Source organism: Silurus aristotelis (assembly GCF_946808225.1).
Source record: "Silurus aristotelis genome assembly, chromosome: 2".
Classification (NCBI taxonomy): domain Eukaryota; kingdom Metazoa; phylum Chordata; class Actinopteri; order Siluriformes; family Siluridae; genus Silurus; species Silurus aristotelis.
The window spans coordinates 10655918-10683903 of NC_139575.1; the positions used below are offsets into that span (position 1 = coordinate 10655918).

Consider the following 27986-nt stretch of genomic DNA (forward strand, 5'->3'; position numbering starts at 1 on the left):
TTGGAGAAGGAGAACTACCGGAGCGGAGAAGGTCTGAAGTTGGAGTCGGAAATCCTAAAGAGAGAAGCTTCTCCTGGAGAGATATTATCAGAAGTTTTCGGTGCTGTGACTGAGAGAGTGGCTGACACCTGAGCTGACCTCGGGACTAACCCCAGACAGCGAGCAGCGATGACCCTGTCAGGAAGCGGCAGCGCGAGCGACATGTCCGGCCAGACGGTGCTCACTGCGGAGGACGTGGACATAGACGTGGTCGGGGAAGGCGATGAGGGAATGGAGCGGGACAGCGACTGCGGAAGCCCGGGCATGTTACCCGAGCCCGTCGACGATGGAGACGAGCTGGACGTGCACGAGCGCACCACCAGCAGCAGCCCGTGTGAGAGCGGAGGCGAGAGCGAGCACAGAGCGGCGGAGGAGGGCCAGGACAGTGCTTCAGCTCCAACACCCAACAAGCCCAAGAGCAGTCTGGTGAAGCCTCCTTATTCCTACATCGCTCTCATCACGATGGCCATCCTGCAGAGTCCACAGAAGAAGCTCACGCTGAGCGGTATCTGTGAGTTCATCAGTAACCGCTTCCCATACTACCGGGAGAAGTTCCCTGCGTGGCAGAACTCCATCCGCCACAACCTGTCGCTCAACGACTGCTTCGTCAAGATACCGCGCGAACCGGGCAACCCGGGCAAAGGCAACTACTGGACTCTGGACCCGCAGTCTGAAGACATGTTCGACAACGGCAGCTTCTTGCGAAGGAGAAAGCGCTTCAAGAGGCAGCCGGACATCCTCCGGGAGCAGACCGCTCTGGTCATGCAGAGTTTCGGCGCGTACGGCCTCGGGAATCCTTACGCGCGTCACTACGGCCTCCACCCGGCCGCGTACCATCACCCAGCCGCGCTGCAGTATCCCTACATCCCGCCCGTGGGTCCGGTGCTGCCGCCGGCTGTCCCGCTCTTACCGTCGGCTGAGGTGAACCGAAAGGCTTTTACGTCGAGTCTCCAGTTGCAGCTCAACGGCCTGAGCGCCGCCGCTGCCGCCGCAGCCGCCGCCAGCACGGCGTCCATGATTAAGTCGGAGCCCTCGAGTCGACCCTCGTTCAGCATAGAGAACATCATCGGGGTGTCCAGCAGCAGCGCTACCGGAGGCGCACAGACTCTGTTGAGGCCACCGGTCACGGTGCAGTCCGCCCTGCTGAGCGCGCACTCCCTCTCGTCGTTAACGCGGAGCTCCGCGATCCTCAGCGTGCCACCGACAAACCTCATCTCGGGACAGTTCTTACCGGCGGCGTCCACGGCAGCGGTGTCCAAATGGCCTTCTCAGTGACAAAACTGCTTTTCTAATATTTAAGAGAAGAGATGGAAAAGACTGAACAGCACGAACTAAACAGCACTGGGCGACTCGTCCAACTCACTGTAGCCATGTAAAGAATAAAATTAACAAGAAATTATACAAAACGGAGGAATGCTTTCAGCACAGGTAATATTTGTAAATATTTGTATGGAGAAAAAATGTACGACTTTTGTGTTCTTTCGTTTTGCTGTTCGAACTTTGACATTTTGTAACTGAAAGTGTTTTCATTTCCGTCATATATTTTCTCATTCGGATTCACACACTTATTAGGATCATATTTTTTGTTTGTTTGTTTGTTTTGATTTATTTTTTATTATGAAACACAAAATGTTCTTGTTCGAAAGCTGGACAAGTAGTCTGTTTATACAAAAAAATAAATATATGTATTCTATGTAGCTATATTGTGTTGTAAATTGGATACATTTGTTAATAAATATTCCAATAAAACGAAATCTATATTCTTAAATGCTTAATTATTTGAATCGAATCAGTGAATCATTTCATCAAACATGGTCGGTACTCGAATTTATTGTATTTCATTGTAATAAAAAAAAAAAAAAAAAATATATATATATATAATCACTCGGCTATAATTGATGATTAATAAATGGTTTATTAAATATAACAAAAACTACATTTCCAAAATGTAACGTAACCTATAATAAAATATAATAGTTATAGTTATTATTATATTATTATATCTAGTTATTGTTTAGGTCAAATTATATTTTTGATTAAAAATACATTCTAGCAATGCTTGAAAATAAATTCGAATATAAACTAAAGGTAGAATTTAGTATTAAAAATATTCAGATTTTTTATATAAAATTATGTAGTGTTTTATATATATATATATATATATCTTAATCCTACCATTACCAAGCATAACGTGTAATATTCAAAACACAGTAGATAATTATTGTGTATAGTTAGACAATAATAACACAATTTTCTTAAAGGCTCAATATAAGATATACTCTAAATATAACTGAATCTGGTGTAATAAAATGTCCAAGCAGTTGATCAGAGGAACTTGGGGGATTTACAGCAGCGATGTGAAATGTGCAAGTTGCTTTTCTAAAAGCGGCTCTGCGCTTCACAGTTGTGTTTCAGGCTAATCAGCGCTACACAAACAGCAAATGGTGCTCGGTGTACAGGGGTTAAGGGGCTATATTTAACTGATACTCATGGGAAAAGAGAAAGGACTTGCGCCTTGAATTCACTTTCGAGCAAAAGTAGCTGGTGAGAGTGACACCGGATAACACCAGAGCTCATTACTGCACTGACGAGACATATATTTAATGCGCATTTCTGCCATGCCTGGACTTCAGTCCCACTGATTTATAATAAAGCATAAGCTTGATGCTTTAATTCTTTATTATAAGATACGATACAGACGTCAAAAATGGAGAAAAATTGGAAAAAGTAAAAAAAAAATTTTTCTTTCCCCACTGAAAAGTTGTTTTGAACAGATATATATATATATATATATATATATATATATATATATATATATATATATATATATATATATATATATATATATTTAAGCTAACTATATTTTTTGCTTCCTAAAAGTAATCAATATCAACCAAACCTATTGATAAAATATAATTGACTATTTAAAAAGCCGGCGTATAATAAACAGGCTTTATAAATACAGACTGTGCAAAACAAACAATACAAAAATACAGTATTTATCTGTGTATTTGTGTGCTTTAGAGAAATATAGAAATATTTGAACAATATTATTAAAAACATTTTTCAAACATAAATTTTATCATTTGCTTACTAGCATTAATGCTTACACATGATGAGCTCTCAGATACTGTATTGGAGCGTTAAGGCCATACAGTACACCACTAGGTGGAGCTTATACACACACACACACACACACACACACACACACGCACACACAAACGCACGCACGCACGCACGCACTCGCACCGTCGAGATGCTGGAGAGCAATTCACACAAGAGTAGTATTTTGGAAATCAGTGCTTCCCAGCGTTAAGTGCAGTATAATAAACCGATTTCCTGTGTGTTTCCTGAAAGCATTTAGTATAAAGGGTGTGTTTAGTATCTGCCTCCTACACCTACTACTGAAGAGAGCAGTATTCAACAGCCTGCTATTAGCAGCCTCCACCTGTGCATAGACTTTATGTTACTAAACCACTTGGATATACGATTATAGTCAAAATAATACACTCGATTTTAGGATTTAAAATATGTCCTAATTTTTACATTGTGTAATCTGTTACAACCTGAACCTATTACCTGTATTTATTTACTCTGATCTGTAGGTGCAGCGAAAGAATAAGAAACTAGACAATCATTGTTCCTGTAGCCAATTATTTTAAAGCGCATGGGGAAAGGTGCAAATGCAATTAAATAATTTTTTATGCTTTTACAATTTCTTTGATCTAGTCATCGATATAGATCGTTTTTTCCCCATTTGGGTTTAGTGTTTTAGGATATTCTTTTTTTTTTGCCATCTAATAAAACATGAATAAATAAAATCAATAATTTGACACATCATTTTATAATAATAAATAATCATGATACCAATTATACATTTATTATTACTATTACTATTATATATAATACACTTTTTAGCATTTTTTATTATTATTAATTGATTATAAATATTATGAATATATAATAGGTTTTTTTTTAAATAGTGAAAAAATAGAGTGTTATAAATAATGTGTAATTAAAAGTGAATAAAAATGTGTCACTATTTTTCCCATAAAAAAATGCTCGCAGGTGTCATGTGACTTGTTAATCTCTCAGCACTACTCTGACAGGAAAACTGAGATTTCTTCAATAAACATAAACCAAGTTAAAGCTGTGAAGCGATATGTGCAAAATGTAATGTTCATATTAAATATCAAGCGAAGGACAGAAACTATTTGGAGAAGGTGAGGATGTGAACTTTCCAGACAGGCTGCCAAAGAGGCAAGTGGCAGTGTGTGTGTGTGTGGGGTGTGTGTGTGTGTGTGTGTGTGTGTGTGTGTGTGTGTGTGTGTGTGTGTGTGTGTGTGTGTGTGTGTGTGTGTGTGGTCACTTATTGTTCAACGTCCAGGGAAACTGTAAATTGTTTATATAAGCAAAATAGAATGCATTTTATATTAAATATAGTCTACGTTTAAAGACTATATTTTGAAGTGATTTTAATAGTTTTAATAGAGAGAGAGAAAGGGAGGGAGGGAGGGAGAGAGAGAGAGAGAGAGAGAGAGAGAGAGAGAGAAAGTAAAAAGAAAGTGTGTGGCCATTTTCCTCACCCTTAATATCCTGCTGAGCCTCAAGGCAAGTGCTGTTCTGGTCAATCAGTGGTCACTTTCAGAGGAACATGACCTTTGCTGCTTCACCTGCTCTCCTGGTACAGGCATTTCCACAACTGGGCTCAGGAGTGATCAGACCTCCCATTATGCCTAGTTTTTGTATATCCTGGACACATTTTTAGGAGATAATTAACATCCAACTTTTCCATAAGTTCTTCCAAATTACCATTGCATTAGCTTTGCAATACACATAAACATAATGGCACAACAATACGAAGACATTTTTTTAATATTGAACATGACTGCAAAAATGTATATACTATATCTCTTACAAAACAATTACGTATACTCACTGCATATTTTGCTTCTAATTTACAATATTTTAGGGATTGTATAGACTTCATGAATCAATTAAAACAAACAATCAAAAAAGATTCTTCGATAAGGACAAACTGGTATGCAGCTCTGGAAATTGAGACCAGTGCTCATTATAAGGAGAGAGGTAAGTCAGGACAACAGCAATCTCCTGGAGCGAATCATCAACAGTAAATGTGGATACAGCTGTTCCTGAATATTTAACAGGCACAGAGGTGAAGCAATAAATGACAAAGTAAAGCTGGCACACAGGAGCATTAATAACTAATGCAGGAGACGGTAACTAATAGGCTGTTCATTGTAATGAAAATGTCATTGCAAATCAGCAGTCGTCCAAGGTTATTATTTATAAATGTTTCACCACAAAGAAGCCGTGTCTTATCCTGCGTTTGCAGAAAAAAAAAAAAACAAGGCATTGCCATTAAGCCATCAGCCCTGAGGAAGCTAAAAAATATATATATCAGCAAATAAAAACAAATAATTAATAGAAACACATTTATTTTTAAAATACTTTTGAAAATAGTGACATATTGCAGAGGACAGATACAAGCCTATAACTCAGAATACAATAACGCATTAGTCAGGGTGCTTCTTACTACTGTAGTGTTGAGTTCTTCAGACTGATTGGCCAAAAGACGTTGATTAATTTTCTACAGCAGCTGCTCTACTAATGGTTGTGTTTTAATAGTATATCTTATCATTTCTATTGTAAGGACTTTAAAAGGCTTGATATATGAATAATAATAATAATAATAATAATAATAATAATAATAATAATAATAATAATAATAATAAAACACTTTGTTGTTGTTTTTTTTAAACAACAAAAAGATGTCACTGATCTCAAAGATGAATTGCAAGTGTCAGCCCTCTGAAACAGTACATTTTCCTTCATAGGAAAGTCTTGAGGATAAAGAGGATTCATAGTGACGACAAGCTGCATGCTTTTTGACTCATTAACTTCAAAATAAAGAAAAAGAGGACAATTTACAGCTGCTATAACAGGATCACAGGGACTTACTTGTTATCTGGACTTTCCACATCATTAAATGTACAGTGTGTTGTTCTTCGATAAAAAAAAAATAATAATTATTAGTGCTCTCAAAGTGTTATATATCTGGTATAAAAGGGAAAAAACACTTCAGTTTTACAAATATAACTGTGGTATAAAGTAAAGTCATATGTGATTGTAGAGCTTAGAACCCTGACTCAGTTCTATCTAGTGCCTAACAACAAAATATTTTGCCTTACAAATGTTGTCTATGTTTAGAAACTAATAAGGAAACCATAACTTTGCAAAAAAACAACAACTGTTATTATGCTTGGATTGTTGTTCAAGAAGAACAGCCTGTACACTTGTACACAATGGTGCTGTGTTGAATGTATTTACATGACATTACATTTATGGCATTTGGCAGACACCCTTATACAGCGATTTACATTTATCTCATGTTTACAACTGAGTCTTAAAGGCCCTGCTCAAGAGCCCAGCAGTGGTGCTGGGATTTGAACTCATGACCTTCTGAAATTCATCATCTTAATCACTGAACTACCATTTCAGATGTAAATGAAAAAGCAATGGAATATGTCCAAGAAGATTGTCATTCAAACAATTGTGTATCACCCGTCAACTTTAATAGATGAAAACACATTGTTCAAAGGCTCATATTACTTTCATCCAATCTTTTACAGAGTTTGTTCGGCATGAACCTGCCAGGAATATATGCAGTCCGATATCATTGTAAATTAGAAAATTATTTTGCTGTTGTTATATTGACAAAAAATGGGCCTTATTATACCAAAGCTTTACACTGTGTAGAGATTCTCAGATTTCCTTATTATTAAAACATATGTCCAATTGCCATTCCAGGTCTGATATGATCTGATCTGTAGGAAGGCTTGTATCATTCATTGTTTTGTTTGGCCCTCAAGGTTGTAATTTATAGAAGATATAGGAGTCATAGTTCAGCAGGTAGTGCTGGTTTCAAAATGTAGCATGGACTAAATAATTCTGCTCACGGATGATTAAGTCAATGCAATTTGTGGTGCCTGGGCTTTCTGCAGTGTCAGTGAGTAACTGTGTAGTGGTTAGTTAATTAATCACTTATATTAAAGGTCAATTTGGATTTTTTTTTTTTTTTCATTTTGGGCAGAATTACTTCTTTAATGAACACTATGTGTCAATTAGAATTATTTGGAAATAATAATAATATGATAATAATTATAATTATAATTATATATATATATATATATATATATATATATATATATATATATATATATATATATATATATATATAAACACTACTACTATTAATAATAATAACTACAATAATAATAATAATAATAATGATAATGCTGCTGGTAATGATAATGATGATAATGGTAACAGAACATACTAATACCAATAATAATAGTAATACTATTAATACTACTACTACAAATATTACTACTACTACTACTACTACTACTACTACTACTACTACTACTTCTAATAATAATAATAATAATAATAATAATAATAATAATAATAATAATAATAATAATAATAATAAAGAACCCCACATACACACCATTAGACCTGTGTAAGTGTGAAATCAGTGAGTGCACTGATTTCGAAACTGGCAGACTATTGCGTCATCAGTATGCGCCACTCAAGAACGCGACCGCCTTTCTGATTCTCAAACCATCTGGGTTGTTATCGTTTGGGTTGGAGATGAAATGTAGGTTAGTGTTACCTGAGCGGCTCGCGGTGATGACGCATTGTTTCAGGAAGTCCTGGCTGCAGTGTTGGGGGAATCTTGCTTGGTTTCAACACGGGTTTAGTTCATGCTTCATGGTTTGAAATTTAGCATTATTAAGGCTGCCAGACATGGAGACCTGGGGCCTTGTGTCACTGTGTGTTCTGCTCGTACTAACGGGGAAATGGGCCGTGTCTCTGAACTCTTATTCAGGTTAGTAACTCGTCCAAGGGAGTGGAAATTAAATGTTACAGATTTTCAGGGAGAAAAAAAAACGACGAGTCTCAGTTGTTGTTGTTTTTGTTGTTGATAAAAAATATATATATATATATATATATATATATATATATATATATATATATATATATATATATATATATATATATATACAGGTGCTGGCAAACCACCGATGTTTGGGGATTATGAAGCGCAGAGGCACTGGCAGGAAGTGACGTACAATCTTCCAGTTCATGAATGGTTGGTTCATTCATTCATTCATTCATTTATTCATACATACATACATACATACATACATAAACATGTTAGTAAGGACCGAACAAACCACAACAGGGCGTAGCGTAGGGTTGCCAGAAAATAAAAATATCAGCATTCATGCTTTCCCACTAACACCATTTCCTGAAGTGTTGATTGTGTATTTTTTAATGACTAAGCCATCTTAATTGTTATCTGTTTATAGTTATATTTAGTGTTATGGTACGTCTAAAAATCTTCAGCCTACAGAACCATGAAATTATTTAGCAACTTACCTGTAATTCTTGGCAGTGTCACCACTGGCTGGCTCATTATGGGTAAACCTATAGGGAACTAAAAGTCACTAAACTTATCCATTCTAACTTTATTCTAATTCTGTAAAGCTGTTTTGTAACAGTGTATATTGTTAAAAGTGCCATTCGAATAACATTTAAATGAATTGGATTATAATAAGTGTGTTCCAATGTTGTGACATTATAGCAGCTATAAAGTATCACAGTTTTACCTGCCGCTTTCTTTTCCCAATTTCTTAACTTCATGAAATTTTTTGAAAAGCACTTTGGAACACTGGGCATGAGGTGGACGAGTCCGTTGCAGCACACAACATGCATACATTGGCACACACTTTCGCTGGTTCTGTCCATGATGCTGAAAGGGTGGAAGAATACGAGAGAACCCACATGAAAATTAATCCTAGAATATGCCAAACACACAGAGATTAACCCAAGTTTATGGCAAAAAAATGTATTTCTTACAAAGCACTGACACTGGAGACTCCTTCCCCACATGTTAGATAAACATTCTTACAGAAACCCGCACAGTAACAACGAACATACTTTTTTTTTTGTCAAAAAAACAGCATATTTGATGTTTTTTTCCTTCAAGTTTTTAGAGTATCAGTTATTAGAGTTTGAGCAAATGTCTAACTGTAAATGAATTATTATAATAGAAAGGAATAATAGAAGTGTATTAAAATAAACCTATGATTTGAACTAGTGGCAGCTGGCAGTACAGTTACAAAGTATTAATCACCATCTTCTGACCAATCAGGTTTCAGAATTCAGTAGAATTTGGTCTAATAAGGATAAGGACAGCTCTGCTTCACTGTTTCATGATGCTACAATATTGTTTCTGCACTCTTGAAGGTACTTCAACACGACAAACAATGACCTGAACTACTGGGGCCTGGATTATCCTCCACTAACAGCCTACCACAGTTTCTTATGTGCCCATGTGTAAGTGTCATACTTGAGCTGAACACTCTGTGACCAACTTAAGGTCATGAAAAACTATAGATTTGAGGAATGGCTTTTTTTGTGGCCTTGAACAAGTCATAAGAATGAATTATATTACTTTGAACTATATAAACTTTTCACACTAGTAAAGAATCATGTTGTAAGACCCAGTTGCCATAAACACCAGCATGAACTCCAACACTGATTTGTCTATGAATGTCTATGATTTTGTTTGTGTGCAGCGCAAATCTGATTAATCCTGCATGGGTGGAGTTGCAAACCTCCAGAGGTTATGAGAGCACCTCTCATAAATTATTCATGAGGGCTACAGGTGAGCAAAGCTCTTCACATGCATTATATAATTTGTGCATCCAAAAAAAAAATTTGTGGCCATTCGGGTGTCTGCAAGTCATAAGACCATGATCAGTATTAACATAGTAAGAGTCATAATAATTTATATTGTCATTGTAACTAAATTAATTTGTATTCAATTTCCCATCCTGTCACACACATTTCAAGAAATTTGGTGTCTAGTGTTAAACTTCATGAACATTAGCTGCTTGCATGGACAAGAAGCATCAGTTTGGGGAAATATGATAACAATGCCAATGATTGTCATTTTTTACACTTAATAATGAACAACATATATTTAATATACTTTTATATACACCGATCAGGCATAACATAATGACCGGTAAGTGAATAACACTAATTATCTCTCCATCATGCCATCTGTTCGTGGGTGGATATTTGCGGCATTTAGCAGATATATTAGGCAGCAACATTTTGTTCTCAAATTTGATCTGTTCGAAGCAGGACAAATTACTGGAGTTTGACGAGGGCCAAATTGTGACGGCTAGAAGTCTGGGTCAGAGCATCTCCAAAACTCCAGCCCTTGTGGGATGTTCCTGGTCTGCAATGGTCAGTATCTATCAAAAGTGGTCTAAGGAAGGAACAGTGGTGAACCAGCGATAGGGTCACGGGCGGCCGAGGCTCATTGATGCACATGGGAAGCGAAGGCTGACCCGTGTGGGTCCGATCCAACAGATGTGCTCCTGTAGCTCAAATTGCTAAAGAATCAGAATCAGAATCAGGTTTATTGGCCAAGTGTGTTGACACACACAAGGAATTTGGTTCCAGCTGTTAGTGACTCTCAAAAGTACAGACATAAATAAACCTATACATGACAAAAAAGAAGTTCATGCTGTTAATGCTTGATGGGTCAGGACTGTTTTGGCACCAAAAGGAGGAGCAACACAATATTAGGCAGGTGGTCATAAAGTTATGCCTGATCGGTATTTGTATATATTTAATAAAACATCCCAGAAATCAGTTAGTTCCTGTTTTTTTTTTAATGTTGCTGTAATATTCCTCTTCCTATTTCCCAGTTCTTCTTTCAGATATATTAATATACATTCCAGCAGTCCTTCTGTACTGCTTCTACCTCAGTGATGGATCCTATAAAAAGAAGGTAACTTGGTTGTCTGGCTTTGAATTCAATTTTTTATCATTTAAATCAATTTAGTAAATATTGTATTTTTTTGCATTTCTTTCCTTTTCAAGGCTGCCATGGCTTTGTGCATCTTGCTTTATCCAGGACTCATCCTAATCGACAATGGCCATTTTCAGTATCCTTTAACCTGAATTCTCTGCTGTTTTTTTTGTTCTTTTGCAATCATGAAAGGAATTATTACAGCAACAGTTTGCAGGAAGCCCTAACCCCCTGGTCAGATATAACAGTGTGAGTCTGGGCTTGACATTGCTGGGAGTAGTGGGACTCGGTTTGGGTCGAGACCTGCTTGGATCTATGGCCTTCACTTTGTCTCTCAACTACAAACAGATGGAGCTGTACCATTCATTGCCTTTCTTCTGCTACCTCCTAGGCAGGTGTATTAAACAGGGAATTCTGGGCAAAGGGTAAGTAACATTTTAAGGTCCTTTATGGACTTTTCCAAGTACCGTATTTTTTACCGCTACTTTTTTCCTACGCTTTGAACCCCGCGGCTTAAACAACGAAGCGGCTAATTTATGAATTTTTCCTGGGTTTTTCCCGGTTTTACAAACTTCAAGCCAAAAAACTGAGTAACATAACATTAAACCAATGAAATTTCCGAACGGAAACGAAAAAACGCACCCCACCTGTGTTCTGAGCTGCACGGCATCGGGAGAAAAACCTTCACCAGGTGATTTTTAAACGCACGACGATGCCAAAAGATAAACTCCTGAGATAAATAGTTGTGAAAGGAAGGAGGAAGACAGTGAACAATGACTTTCTTGGTAGGCTACTGTTTAGATACAAGCTGTTGTAGCGCGTTGAGTCAGGGTGAAGGGAGAGCTCGCTAACTCCAGTTGCAACAGAAATCATATAAGCACAGGTTTCCAAAACTCGTGCTTTTTTATTTTTCTTGGCAACAGTGTTAAGGGTTAGTCAAAGAAACTTAGACATGAGTATCAGAAAATAATAAGGACATAATCCTCGTCTTGAACACACGCAGTAATAGCGGGAAAATGCAGTGCCAGGCTATTCCCAAAATACTGCTATGCTCCTAAAGGAAGGGCAACATACTTCACCCGTTACACCGTATATAACCGTGTATAACGTGTCTTTCTTTAAAGCCTGTGTAAAGTACATTAGTGTAGACAGGTGCGGCTTATTTATGTTAAAAATACAAATATTTGTAAAATTCAGGCTTATACATGGGTGCGCTTTATAGTCCGGCAATTATGGTAATTTGGATCACAGCAAGGTTTAAATATAGAGAATTATGTTTGTCTAATCAAATGATTGAAAGCACCATGGTCTCATCAGAATCACCTGGCAGAGTTAACCAAGTTTTAGACTGAAATATCTGGGGGGCATATGAAAATTCATGAAGCCACCGATCTTTAAGAGTAACTGAACCAAAAGCGCACATAAACCACGCCCAAAGCATCACAGATCCTTCTTCATACTTATAATTATATATATTATATTAATTAATCACAATTAACAAATACCACACAAGCAATAGTTCGATTATACTAAAGTTTGGTGTAGCTGTAATTTGGATATACAGTGGTGTGAAAAAGTGTTTGCCCCCTATATGATCCCTTGTTTTTATGCATGTTTCACACTTTATTATTTCAGATGATCAAACTAATTTAAGTATTAGTAAAAGATAACACAACATTAAGTTTTTAATGCCACACCCAGGCCTGATTACTGCCTTCCAACACTTTTTCACACCACTGTAGGTGATCACAGCGGTGCGATATTTCATTTAGCCACACAACTGTGAGTGTGTTCTGTGAGTAAGTAGTTCTATAACAAGAAATTCATATTGTATACAGTACTAAATGGCTAGCTCACATTAAAAGGGAGGAATTGCATGTTTTTTATGAAATGTATTTGTGTAATAAGTAAGATATTGTGCATTAAAATGTAGTTAAGTCAACAATTCCACCAAATGAAAGTACCCAGATGAACTTTGATACAGTATTGAGGTAATATACTGTGCCCCTGTCCACCACTGCACATCCAGAAATTAGTATTAGATTTGGATTTAGGACCAGATAAGTGTAGCTCAATAGACCCCAATAGACCCCAACAGAATCCAAGACTAAAATAACAGTCCTTAGACAGCATTCCTAGGTTCATCTTCTCACTACTATGACTTACGCTCATGCTCCTTTACATTTGTTGATATAGTAACAGTGCACTGAAGGCATTTGGTAGCAATTGCAATGTTGGGTTAGATTACTTGGAAAAATATGTCCAGATGACCCTCTAGCCATTCTCTGTTCTCGCTGATATGCCTGTGTGTGCAGCTTTACAACTACAGCTGAGAAGAGTCAGCAGCTATAGACACACCAACAGCAAACTAAAACCCTGATATGCTTAAGGAGTGGTTTCTTGCTGTTAAACCATGTTATGTGTAAGGATTAAAACATGATGGAGTTTTGCAGATTTCGTTTTTTGGAAAGCAGTTAATGAAGGGCTAGTTGAAGCATCATTACTGTTACCACTTCAACAGCAACGATTTTCCAATAATAACGTTTTCCAAAGTGTTCAAACTGTTTATAATTGAATGCTGTGGGATGTCTGCAAAACAAGTCCATTTTGGTTATCCCACACGATACAGAAAACTGGTGCTTATGTTATCAGGGATCTGCAAATCCTCTATCGTGAAGATTTCCCTGTAGCGGAAAACATGAAGAAAAAGCTTTATCCATTATTTGTGCAGTTCTCTGGTACTTACAGGGAATAAACTTCATCGTATCAAAATAAACATATCTTTTTATGGGACTCATCCATGTTCTGACCTTAGAAACAATACAGTATAAGAATGATTTGTTTTGTAGATACAGCTGGCTTTCTTTCCAGTCATGGTTGAGAATTCTTTCTTATCTCCATACCATTTCTGTATACCTAGAACATTAAAAGTCTGAGTTCATTGGCGTTAATAGTTTTAAATTGTGTTAGCTACTACTATTGAACTGTTTATTACTCTGTTTTTATTTTCTTCAGTTTTTATTTTTTTTCCTCTCTTACAGTCTGCTTCTGTTGGTGAAGATCTCATTGACTGTGCTGGTGACTTTTGCTCTCTGCTGGTTACCTTTCCTGTCAGACCCTCAGCAGATCTTGCAGGTTCTGCATCGCTTGTTCCCAGTTGACCGCGGTTTATTCGAGGTATGTCCTCGAACTCAAAAGGTTCACGCTTTCACTGAAGCCCACTCGCGTTTACACTGACGAAACAATTTCAGAGCATATACAGTTTTCATTGCATTGTATTCATAGAATTTATTCTTCAGCAAACCTGTGCCATGTAGAATTCTTGAATTCATGAAGATTCTTCACAATGAAAAATAATTAGAGTAGATGAAAGGATTCAAATTCCGAATGTTATCAGTTACACATCATTTTCAGCTTCTGCTTATTTATTCTATCATTATGTGCAGGACGTAGTGTGTAGATAGAAGCCGTATTTAATGTAGTGCCACATCGGCACGATTTGACGTTTTTCTGTTGCATTGCGTTGACTTTCAAATGCGAGGTCACACAGGAAATGCCCTTGAGATGCGAATCCGAATCCATGTCTGTACATATGCATTTTGACGTTTACATAGAATGTTTTTTTGCATTTAAAATCTAGCACACTGGTGTGTGATCCTGTAGTGATATTTTATGTGGATTCAGACATTCAGAGAATATTATAACAAATAATATGGGGTGTCATAGAAGTCAGGGTTCCAATTTATCCCAAAGATGTTCAATAGGGTAGAGGTCAGAGCTTTTTAGCAGGGCACTCAAGACCCAACCCATTTTAATCCAAGCCATATACACTATATCTTTATAGAGTTCGCTTTGTATTCATGCTGGAACAGATTTGGGTTTACTAGTTCAAGTGAAAGGAAAATTTACTGCTACTGCACCCAAAGACACCATATATACTAAATTGCCTCTTAATTTGTGGTAGCAGTTTGGGGAATAATCACTTCAGGGTGTCCCAGTACTTTTGTAGATATTATGTAAATTAGATTATCAAAACAGATTATTTTGTATGATAATGACGGACAACACAACAATTGGATTTGGTCTAAAAAAAAAACAGTATGGGTCAGTATGTCTGGATTAGCACATTCTGCCTTTTTGAACTAGGAGGCTAAGACACTGAATAAAGTATACTGAGGATCTTCCATATGTAAGCATCATTTAGGTCACATTTAGTGTTTTTTATTTTTTTTATTAACCATTTAGATTTTTCCGGAGTTTCTGCACAGTAAAAGACGAGCATGAATTTTTGCATATATTATTTTTGCATATTATTTGTGCACATAAAAAACATTTGTTTTTATATATATATATATATATTTAAACCAACAAATGCTTATGAAGTGACCAGAACCCTTAAGATAGCTACCTTACATGAATATGCATTTGATGCTTACAGTGCCTAGAGAAGCTCCAGCTAGGCACTTCTTGGATTATTTTTGCTTTAGATTATAGGGTTATATTTGCAATATGACTAAAACCCTTAAAGGGGTCACACTGAAAATAGATACCTCACCTCAACCAATCAAAATAAGTCTCAAATATGTTTTACATCATCTTGATTATGTAAACCAATCTTTATAATAAAAAAAATTCAACCTGCTTTTAAAGTACATGGAACTTGCTTCTAAAGCATATCCTGCCTTAACTGTAGAGGTGCCTCTGATTTTTCAGTACCTACTTTATTCTTGTCAGTGTCACAATGGATTCAGGGCCCCAGAATCATGTCAAGTCAAGTTTATTTCTATAGCACTTTCCACAACAGACATTGTCTAAAAGCAGCTTTAAAAAATTCAGTTAAGGTAAATGATGAGTATTTACCCATGATGAGCAGCCGTGGTGACTGTCGCAAGGAAAAACTCCCTTAGATGTTGTGAGGAAGAAACCTTGAGAGGAATCGGACTCAAAGGGGAACCCATCCTCATTTGGGTGACATCAAGAGTTTGATTATAGTCTTTAAACAATACAGAACACTGGAGAGTGAGAACTAACATGAGCACTGGAGTGTGTGATTTATGAGTAATGTTCTTTCTACAGTATTATACAGTTATTTGAGATTATGGAACCAGGAGCTATTGAGCAACTCATAAAATAGCTCAACATTTGCGATCATCACAGATCCAACACCATCACTGGGTGTATAATGGAAATGCCAACCACTATGCACACACACACAGAGATTCAAAAACTAATTCACACCCAGGGCAATTTAAAATCACCAGTTCTACTACCGGTTTTGTTTTAGGAACTGGAGAACCCAGAGGAAACCCAAATGGACACAGGGAGAAACACATTAGAAACTCTAGACAAACACAGTGTCTATCAAAAGTTTGCTTGTCATATAGTGCTTACATAATACACAAAGTGTGAGCAACTTTAACCTGGACACTCTGACTGCTGTGAAAGAGAGAGTTTGCATAGCTTATGAACTGAGCATGTGTGTGTGCCCATGAGCGTGACCATTCTAAATGCCAGGGTTATCTCGCTCTCTCTTTCTCTCTCTCTCTGTGTGTGTGTGTGTGTGTGTGTGTGTGTGTGTGTGTGTGTGTGTGTGTGTGTGTGTGTGTGTGTGTGTGTGTAAAGGCAGGCCAATAGGGTGATTTTGCTTGAACTAATAGTATTAATGTCCATGTAAAAAAAGACGGCCAGGACAAACTAGGTCTTAGTTGTCACTCCAAGCATCAAATTGCTCTCGTAAAGGAGTCGGGGGCATGCTGTACAGACAGGCTGGCTCTCTAACAGAGCACAAGTCACATATTTTGACACTGGAACAGCTCCAAGACTACATCGGGGTCAGAGGGGAGAGAGTGTATTGAACACGTGAATTTCTTCTCACATTTGCAATGAGAAGGGAGTTTAGTGGGTGTGCTTCAACTAAACACACATACACAGCTGTGATTTGCAGCAGCTGTGTTCATGCAAAAAGTGAATATTATTTCTGATGGACTGTAATCGAAGCTAAAGTGTGTTTTACTAATCACAGCAAAACTTTACCCGCCAAAAGCCTTTGAGAAAAACCATGCCGGTAGAAAAACGAAATTTAAATCCATACGTAGATCAAATCTGCCAGCTATGATGTAACTCTCGCTGCTTTAGGGTGGCCGGAGCACAGGAATGCGCTCGGCATGCAGAAAGAGGAGTCGCGAGCTGACTCGCACACATTTGACCCCCATGTGCCTGAGTTTACAAATAAGTGCATAGCTTTTTTTCAATTTTTTTTTTTTTTTTTTCTCGGCCGTGCCACATGCTGGACAGAGAAACTCATGACAGGAGTGAGTAGCTTGTCAGCTCCAGCGCCAGCATGTAAATGTCACAGGGGAATTTTTATTGCACTTGCATTTGGGAAATGATTACGTTGAGTAATGCCAGTTATTTGCTTTCTCTTCAGAAGCTGCAGTGTATTTAAAGAAGCCCACCATAGCGGTGAGGTCAAATGTGGTAACCTGTTACTGTAACTTACAGCTATTTGTGATTTGATGAGTAGTTGGTTCTGTGCAAACAAAGTAAGGAGGCAATTGTTACACCCTTTTTCCCCTTCTCACTATTTTATTTGTATAGTGTTTAATTACTTCTTGATTGGATGTAATACCAGTGTGCAATGCCTGTCAAAAGTTTGGAAACACCAGCTGGTCTTTTATGGTTTTTGAGACAAACTCGCGTTTAATTTGTTTATATGCAACAGACTGGGTAAAAGGCAAAAAACACACAAGAATCAGACTGGGAATGACTGGGGGAAAAAAAAGTTCCTGTGGACTGAATAGTTCAAATTTGACATTTTGAACTGAAACAGAATAACACCAACAGTCAAACATGGAGGTTGAAGCTTAATAGTTTTAGAGGAGCATACTCAACCAATATGGCTACCATTCAATACTTCAACACCATGCAAATTATCTCAACCCCCATACAACAAGAAAATGACCTGAAGCATAGGTCCAAACTCTGTAAGTATTATGTAGGAAGCAAACAGTGTCCTGGAGCCTTATGATATGGCCTACCCAGTTACTGCACCTAAATCCCATTGAACTGCACTGGAACAAACTGGATCGCAAATTCAGAAAGAAATATCCAGCTATTGAAGAAAACCTTTTGACAAGTTTTATAGGATGGCAAAAATTTCAGCCGAATGTTTGGTGAAACTTCCAGAAGCTATGCGAGTTTAAAGCTGTTTTTCATGGTAAGGGAGGATTTTTCAATGAAAAAGTTTAACATCTGTACATTTATATATTTCTTTGGTCAAAGTAAATCTTCATACCATCAAATTACCAATAAATTGCATATAAACAAATAGAGCATGCGTGTGTCTTTCTTAAATGATAAAAGACTGGTTGTTTCCAAACTTTTGACAGTCTCTGTAATCAAATTATTGTTTTTTTTGCACATAGTTCAAAATATATTAACATACAAAAAGGATGATTTTAACCCTATGTAACCAATTCACCAGGAAGCAGTTTGAACTGAAATTCAATTCTTTGGTCTTGTTAATGAAGTTAAAAAGGAAGGAATGTGAACATAAATCTTTCTCTACATTGCTTATTAATATAGAAGTACACAAATGTCAGAACAATTGCACCTTGTTTTATTGATATTTAATTGAATCGTCCTGTCAATTGTGTGTGTGTGTGTGTGTGTGTGTGTGTGTGTGTGTGTGTGTGTGTGTGTGTGTGTGTGTGTGTGTGTGTGTGTGTGTGTGTGTGTGTGTGTGTGTAGGATAAAGTGGCCAACACATGGTGCAGCTTGAACGTGCTGATAAAGATCAAAACCCTGCTGTCCAGAGATACTCAGCTGCTCCTCAGGTAATCCTTCTTCCATCCGTTTACCAACCATTCACCCTTCCTTTGCCTTCAGTCCACCTTCTGGAGCCCTCATTACGATTGAGTGCGCTGAAGATTATCGAAACCCCTAATGATATCCGTGAGCTTTTTGAAACAATGATATCTGCTCGGTAATCTGCAGCTGGGCCTGGTAGAGATTTCTGACTAAACAAAGGGATGTGTTTAGCTCGTCGAGGTTAAAACTAGTCTCTCGGAGAGATTTTCCAGGGAGAGTCTCTGGTGTGCCGTTCGAGTGAATAGAGTCCGAGTCTTTGGTGCGATTAAATCTGTAAATCTATTTTAGGCACAAAGGCAGCATTTTCTTTACAACTGGTAATCCCTGGGATTACTTGGCCTTGGATTATTTGAGCTTTTGTTTGCTGGGTGATATTAGCATTATGAGGTCCAGATTAAAAGTGGCCATATTTTGATAAAAGTCTTCGGTGAGCTCATCCTGCACACGTTTAACAGAATCCTGGTTGGCCTCCAAATAAGCGTGTTAGTACCGAACATGTAATCTACCTCTCTTGAGTCAAGTGGATTCAGAGTCAGAGCATCCATTACATGGCTCTATGCCAGGTCTGGTTGATCTGGAGCATTTATTAAAAATGCAACTTACTGACTCTTTGAAGCTCTTTAGTGCATTCAATTATCCATCTCTCTAAGCATTTTATCCTGGTAGGAGTCATGGTGGATGCTGATTCTATACCAGGAACACTGGGGATGAGGTTAGGAATATGAAGAATGGGATGCGATGCACTATAAGCACACACATTGCATATTCCGACACACACAGGCCATGTTCACGCGAATGCGTTTTCGTTTGAAGGCGCATATTTTTATCTCCGTTTTGGCCTTGCGTCCACGCAGAGGCGCCGTTTCCAGAATTCAAAGTTTCAAAGAGCCTGAAAGTAAATAAACACGAGACGGAACTCAGCTCGAAGCATGTTGAGGTTTGCTCACGTGCAGTACAGGGACGTAGGTGTTTTCTGACGTTTCGGTGTGCATAAGCAACTTTTAGAAGTGACTAAAAACAAAAGTGTGGATGTGCCGTGTTTTTAAACGGAAACGCTGTTTTCTCCGGAGTAGTGTAGACTTAGCTTTAGGGACACATCGGTATCAAAGATCTTACTACTGGAATGCTTTGTGAGGAAATCTGAGAACTTTGGGGAAGATGTAAAACTCCAGACAGACTGTAATCCAAGATTCTGTTCCAATTTAGAGCTATGAGGCAAAATCACTATTTACTGTGTGACAGCTCTAAGCCATAAACTCTGTTTGTAAATGTGGCTAAAAATCCAATGCTAACACAATTTGTTTTTTATTTTTATTTTAGTTTTGCATTGACTCTCCTGTTCCTCTTGCCTTCGTCAATTAAATTGTTGACCAAACCCACCCTATGGCAATTTAAATTGGCTTTGGTAAGTATTCTTAGTGTCTTCTTTCCATTCCTTTCTTATAACCTATGTGTTTGTTTTGTTTTCCTTATTTTCTTTTATTGGACTTATGATCTAACCATATATGGTCTTGTACTATAGGTGAACTCCTCACTGGCCTTTTTCCTTTTCTCCTTTCAAGTCCATGAGAAGTCCATCCTGCTTCCAGCCTTGTAAGTTTGCACATTCTTCTTATTTTTTTTGTATTCCACTATGGTTTATGACCGATCACAATCTGGATATAATAATATCCGTATATATCTGGATATTGCTCGTAAGTCTAACAAAGTGAGGTTTATACACCTTTGGCACAAATATACAATTTAATGCATAGAAATGCACAAAAATTACTCTCAAGATTATTGATAAAATTATTGTTGACCTCATTGGCACAGCAGACTTTACATGTTCCATGATCTTGTTCTCGATGGTTGAACGATTCATGTTATAAGAATGAGCTACCATCTTTTCGCCTCTTCCCGTTCTCTGCAATTTGTTTGCATCCCGAAAAGGCGAATTATTATAAGTCGGGGAAATACGGTATTGCAAGACAAAATTAAAAAAAATACTGCAGTAGAGTCATTTAATAAGAAAAAAACTGCTAGAAGTAGAGCTGTAGTAGATTTCCAGCCGTAAGCTCCTGTTGTAGATTATCCAGTCCCATGCATTTCTCTAAATGCTATTAATCTAAAGGCAGATTGTAAGAACAGAAACGGCGCGAGCGACACTCTTCATTACTCTCTGAGCCCGATTAGCAAAGTGATGACATGGCTTGTGATGTTGAGCTTCTCTCAAACAAACGGATCAGAGTGTATCCATTCAAAGCCCATAAAGCACCAAAACTAAAACAGAACCACTTTGTGAATTGATGAGTCAATCAATGGTCAAACTCGAAAGGGTAACTAGTCAACAGTGGGTCATATCAATTGCTCAATTCAGAGCTTTGTAAATGCAAAGACTTTAAAAATATTAGTTTCCTCTTGTAAACACATCATCCATATGACTGCTAATAATAATAGGAGGAACCGTATACCTGGTTTTCATCCCCGCTTAGCAATGTGTCGGAATCATTTCCCTAATCATGTGAGCGTACATTTATAGAAAGTATGATGTATTTTGGTTACAGATTTTCGTTGATCTGTTAAGATTGTTGCTTTATTAACTGTTGAGTTATATCACACACCTGTTCAGATCAATCAGTGATGCATGTCTGGATTAGGAGGGACACACATTCTGGCCCACAGTGCTGCATGTGTGGGGGTGTGGGATCAGATCTTATAGCAAATGCATTGGTGTAACAGGAGCACAGAAGTGGCTGCTGTAATTACCAGCTCAGTGAAGAGGTCATACCTACAAGCCCCTTTCTAGTTAATAATAGCTTTAACGTCAGATAAAATGCGTTTCCCTGTGCACTACACGTCAGCTTACACAAGCACATAGTGTGTGTGTGTGTATTCATGCGCTTTGTTTATGGTTGTGTGTAAAGACTATCTCCTAATGCAATTTGGTTGTATGAAGATGTGATCGAGATTCTTTTCCAATAACAGCACACACCGACTTGTCACTCCTCTCATACAGAGGTTTGGCCATGTCTACAATTTTTTAATTTATTAATAAAAGACGCATTACAGTTTTTAACCATTTATAGTTATAATCTAAGTTATGGAAGACAAGTGTGTACAAGAAAAGTTATTTCCACTTCTCATTAAAGCTATAAACCGTCGTTCCCTCACTAGTCTTCCCTATGCTATCACGGAGTTATTATTACAAAATGCAGCTAGTTATAAGATTTATGAGAAAATTTCTCCATCCTGAGGGTTACAAAGCAGTGACACTGGAGACTCGTTCCATTAATCATAAACCGCCTAAAACAAATCGTCACCAGATTAATGATTATATGCTGATCAGTCATAACATTATGACCACCTGCCAACTATTGTGTGGGTTCCCCTTTTGCTACCAAAACAGTCCTGACTCGCCGGGACTGAACTTCTTCAGCAATTTAAGCCACAGGAGCTCGTCTGTTGGATCAGACCTCACAGGCCATATATAAAATGCTTACTTGCTCCCTAATATATCCCACCCACTAACAGGTGCCATGACGAAGAGATAATCAGTGTTATTCACTTCACTGCTCATAATGTTTTAATGTCATCATAATATGCCTGGTCTGTGTACATTTCAACAGATTTTCTTAACCAATTTATTATTACACTTGCATACATACAGTTTATTATTACACTTGCATAATGATGCAGCATGTCTGCTATACAAGTGAATTGGCACTATAGATAATGTATTTAATATTTATAATAATGTGCACATTAATATAAACCACCTTAACTTATGATACAGAAATTCAAAAGTGCTGAGGTATAATTCAGAAATTACATGACAGCATGCTGTTATTGGGAAATAAGACAGACAGGTGTGTGTGTGTGTGTGTGTGTGTGTGTGTGTGTGTGTGTGTGTGTGTGTGTGTGTGTGTGTGTGTGTGAGTAAAACTTTAGTAAATACTTTACTAAGTTCAACTCTAAATCTGGATCATTTACTTTGCAGGATATAGTCAAAAATGTAAACGCTTATTGACCGAATTCAACACCTGCCATTAGACTTTCATTATAATGGAAATGTGTCACTAATAATTGTTTGCTGTAACAGTGCCTGTGCTAGACACGTTGGGGTAATAGTAGAATACCCGAGTATTCCTTTGAGTAATTGATGAGATTGATGACAGGGAGCATTGAACAGCATCATGGATCAACCACAGGCCAACAGTAATCAGCTCAGGCTTTTAACTTCTTCCAGGCTTTTTCCACAAAAAGTCTGTTTGTGTTTAATAAATGTGCATTTCTTTGCCTATAGGCCAGTGTGCCTTCTGATGAATGAACTTCCACTAATAGCCACATGGTTCCTGGTGGCTTCCACCTTCAGGTAAGTAGCTGCATGAAGAAAGTTAAATGAAAACAAAGAGACAGGCGCTGTGTTTTTGATGCACATCATATTTTCATCCATATATAGTAACAGTTAATGTTGTATAAGCTATAAACAGTCATTCAGCTTGTTATGTTAGAGAGAAACTACAAAACTCATCCTCCTCCTTACTTAGACTTGTAGCAGATATTTAACAGAGCTAGGCAGAAAGCTGTCTTTAATTCTTACTGTTACAAAACTGATACTAGAGACTCCTTCCAAAAAATGTGAAGTAAACACCCCCTCACAAAAACTTCAGCTCAACCAATAGGCTTAGATTGCATGTAGTTTTCATCATACAACTGACTATGAAGGAGTTATTACTATATTTCCCATTATATATTTCCCATTTCCCAATAAAGTATCTATCTATCTATCTATCTATCTATCTATCTATCTATCTATCTATCTATCTATCTATCTATCTATCTATCTATCTATCTATCTATCTATCTATCTATCTATCTATCTAAATGGTAATGTATTAGAATCAGAGCATTAATAAAAACATTATTAGTCTAATGTCAGAGCTGCTGTTGGAATAAATAAGTCAACCTTCTGACCAATCAGATTTAAGAATTCAACAGCACAGTAGTACATAAAACTGTATAAACGTACAGTATTACAACTAATGTGTAGTTATAAGGTTGAGTTGACTCAGTGACGACGTGTAAATGAAACATGGCCCCTAATCAAATGATCCATTTGCAATGTGTACGTTCTGCTCAGTAACTGTTGCGCACACACAGTATAGTGTACACACGATCACAATATAATCCACATGCCTTTAAACTGAGAGGCTTTTGTATGAATGCTGTGGAGTCAAACTGGCAGTTTCCTTCAATTCACATGTAATAGCAATTAGAGCGAACAATTGGAAGGTATACATAGAAACAAGTCTGTTGCAAAGTCTAACGTCTCAAACACACAAATATTACATTCAATGGCTACATTTTTTTACGAATTGCTGCAGAATGTCCTGCAATGAAAACTCGGATTGTTTCGGTGGCATGAACCAATCACGGTCATGCCGTCGTATAAAATGATGGTTTTGTTGGAATTTATTCTAAAAGTGACAGGCCTAGTGCCATGGCTATAGACCCTCTATTCTGCAGGGTTTTCTGTTAACACAATTTATGTTAGTCTAGTTGCTGTATCTTACTTTTTTTTTTTGCTCTTGTTTCAATTTGCCCCGTAGCATGCTGCCTCTTCTGCTGAAGGATGGTTTGCTTCTGCCTTACGCAGTGACCTCACTGGCCTTCCTCTACTTCAGTGTGTATTTTCTCTCAGCCTTAGACAGAAGCTCAGAGGGGGAGCTCAGATTGAGCCCAATCACCCAGCGCTGCCTGTCCAAACACATCCTCAGCCCGCTAATCAAGTGCACAGTAAGCAAGAAAATACAAGCAGAAATGGAAAACACATGTAACATGTATTTGTGGTAATTAGTATTAACCATAGGTGGTTTAGGGGAACATGTGCAGTGAAGTGCATGATAGCAAAATTTACGAACAAGGAGCATAAGACGAATTGACATGTTTGCTTTACTGAAGTTTTTTCTTACGTTAGATGCCATTCACAGACTTTTTTATCCCCATTTGATCACTTTCCATTGCCTAGCTGTCCTTTATCACATGATCGCTTCCAAATGAGGAGGGTGAAAGCTCACACGTGATTCCTCCAAGACAAACGTAGTCACTGGAGGCTTCTGATCTTCTGCTCATGCTACGTCACAGAGCAGCCTATCACAATCAGAGGAAGCACTAAATACCCTGCTTCTATATACTTAAGCTTACAGACACACACAAGAACATTTAATGTTGGTCACTGTGAGTGACACAGGTCAGGATTTCCATCCTCTCAAAGTCAGGATCTCTTGACAATAGTGAATATTTATCTTGTGCCAAACTCATCCCTTTAAAACAATGGTTATTGGTTATTGAGGAGTGTGTCTTGACTATTTACCATGGCCAACACTACTATTTTAAAATACAGTAACCACCACTGGTAATTAGACAGAGGGCCATATTTGATCCATATACATGAATCACTTAATATAGTCTTTCTGGCTTTAATAATTAAAAAACAGTACTTCTTGTTTTATCATCATCATCATCATTCCAAGTATATATTACATTTCATATTTGGTACATCATCCATGTAAGGTCTAAGTTGTATTGTACCAACATGGAACCACATCAGCCAAGCGACACGCCAACTTGAATTTGAGTTACTGCCATTAACACGGTTTCATGTAACTGAAATGTTTAAAAGACATAATAATGTGGGCAAATAGAAAAAGTAAGTTTGACCTTGTGATATCTTATTATAGTTACATAAAAGTGCCATTAATTTTTCCCCCCAATAGTTTGGAGCCTCTGTGGTGATCATGGCTGGTCTGAGCTTCATGAGTGTGGCAGTGGATCCTCCAGCTAAACTGCCCGATTTGTTCCCAGTTCTAGTTTCCATTTTCTCCTTTTTCCAGTTTCTGGTTCTGCTGCTGTATTTTAATCTAGTCCAACTGACCGATCTGAGCGTCAAAAAGGGCCCAAAGAAGACAAACTGAAACAGAGGGGTAATTCTGGAGAATGATGACAAAGGAAAATGAAAATTCCTTGCATTAGGATGGATTGGATCTAATTTAGGAAATTGAATTTCCTTTAAAAAAAAAATAGCTGGAGAAAATCCCCTCCGTTTAAATTAGTGACTTGATAGGAATGAAGGGAAAAGTCACCAAATTATAAAGGAATGATTCCAAAAGCATACAAAACTCCATCACATATTATGAAATAAAAAAAGACTTTTAGCCTTGAATAGAACTCACAAGGACCATTTGTTACCTTCATTTATAACCAAATATTTTTCTACACATCAATAAATGCTTTTATACTAAATTGCTCTCATTACTCTGAATAAGAAAAGGTTGAACATGATTAAGCCCTTCAAATTGACAGTCACATTTTTTAAAAATAAAATACTGTGCATGTATCCATATATACAGTGGACAAAATAATTATTTCAGTTTACCCCTTTCCAAAGAAATTACCAGTCTAGAATTTTTATGGTATGTTTATTTTAACAGAGACAGAATATAAATGTATAATATATATATATATATATATATCATAAGATTATAAATTAATTAATTTCTATTTGATAAAGTGAAATAAGTATTTGATCCTCTACCAACCAGCAAGAATTTTGACTCCCACAGACCCAAATTAGTCCTGTCCTTTTAAGAAAGAACTTCTAATATCATCTCGTGTATAAAAGACACCAGTACAAAATCAACCTCTTCCATTCAAACCTCAGCACCACCATGGCCAAGACCAAAGAGCTGTCAAAGACCATCAACATCGGTTTTTATGTCACGGTTCAGTTCAATTTCGGTAATAGTGGGAAAAAATGCAAAACATAAAATTGCTTGTCGTTTTTTTATTAACACAGTTAATTACCAATAACATTTGTGATCAACAATTTTCAATAAAATGCCTGCTTTGTTAAATATGTAAAATATGATTAAAATAAAATGTAATAAATCAAAATAATGCAAACACCTAATAAATTGAGCAAATAATAAAATTGGCACAAATTAATAAAATAAAATAAAATAAATAGAAAAATTCAATAGTCTATATTTGTTAGACCGCATTTGGGTAATACAGATGCGTATGTAAATGTGAGTTTTACATTAAATAATTGAATTTTCTAAAGATAAGATCTGCTTAACTGTTCTACTTATTTCAGCATACTTTAACAAATGTCTGCATTCCTTCCATCCTTCATTTATTCATTCACTTCCTCGATATGCAGAATTGTCGGGAGTTTCTCCTTTTAAAAGAAATTCTTATATACACACATATATATATATATATATATACACACACATACATACACACACACACATACATACACACACACACACCCCTGGCATTGTTGTGTATGTTTTCAAGTTTAATAATAAAAATATGCGCTCAAGGTGCGAGGCAATGCAGAGACTAAACAAACTTGCGGTCCGTCACTTAAAACGTTCCTGAGGAAACTCCGATTATAACCGTGTTCCTCACAAGGATTGCATTCGGTACAGATTCGGTACGAATACGTGTACCGTTACACCCCCTACATTGAATAAAATGCATTGCCTGCATGCCCCATAAAACAAAAATGATGGGAAGGGACATATTGGAACACAATGTCATAAAGCTGAAATACCAGAGGAACAAAGGTGCACACAATCTTTCGCTACCTCGTACTTTCACAGGAGTTAATGACTGGCATTAAAAAAATCCATTACAACTGTAAATGTTATCAGGTCACAGAGGGGCTATAGTGTTACAGCTTGTACAAGCCCGGCAGCCACACGCACAAAAGACTAGGAAAATGAACTGGATGTGATTCAATACATGCAAAGAAACGCAGTAATCGGATAGAGATAAGAGACACGCATGGAGCTGACAGGGGAGCAAAGGACAGGTTGGCCAATTAAGGAGCTTGACCTCGGTTTTAAATGGGGAAAGAAATAATTTGGGGACGTGCCGCTATAGGAAAAGTTATCCGTAACGGAGAAGCCTGATGCTGCCTGACATCAATGATTATTTTAACAGCACGTCAAAGTGTTTTAGTGCACTTAGTAAACATATGTTCACAATTATCTTCTGATTCAGGAGCTTAAAACGTATCCCAATGATTTCAGTTGTTTAATTAATGAATAAACGGCACTTTTTTATCTATTAATAGTTAAGTTCAAATGTTGTAGATCTTGTTTAC

At 37.3% G+C, this 27986-nt stretch overlaps 2 protein-coding genes across 2 annotated transcripts in view; both read left to right on the forward strand.

Annotated features, from left to right (window-relative positions):
• foxd3 (forkhead box D3) overlaps positions 1-1807 on the forward strand; it is a 2121-nt gene extending 314 nt beyond the window's left edge. The window contains exon 1 of the mRNA XM_083567623.1: positions 1-1807. This exon is cut by the window's left edge and continues 314 nt beyond it. Within this exon, the coding sequence (XP_083423749.1) occupies positions 169-1314 (1146 nt within the window). The 5' untranslated portion in view covers positions 1-168 and the 3' untranslated portion in view covers positions 1315-1807.
• Positions 1808-7672: 5865 nt separating this feature from the next.
• On the forward strand, positions 7673-26113 carry alg6 (ALG6 alpha-1,3-glucosyltransferase). The gene is made up of 14 exons (XM_083567424.1): positions 7673-7954; positions 8134-8218; positions 9379-9468; positions 9711-9799; positions 10857-10939; positions 11032-11096; positions 11200-11385; positions 14002-14137; positions 18710-18795; positions 20150-20234; positions 20352-20422; positions 23115-23183; positions 24421-24607; positions 25588-26113. The coding sequence occupies exons 1-14, from the start codon at positions 7873-7875 to the stop codon at positions 25783-25785; spliced, it is 1512 nt and encodes a 503-aa protein (XP_083423550.1). The 5' UTR covers positions 7673-7872; the 3' UTR covers positions 25786-26113.
• The last annotated feature ends 1873 nt before the right edge of the window (positions 26114-27986 follow it).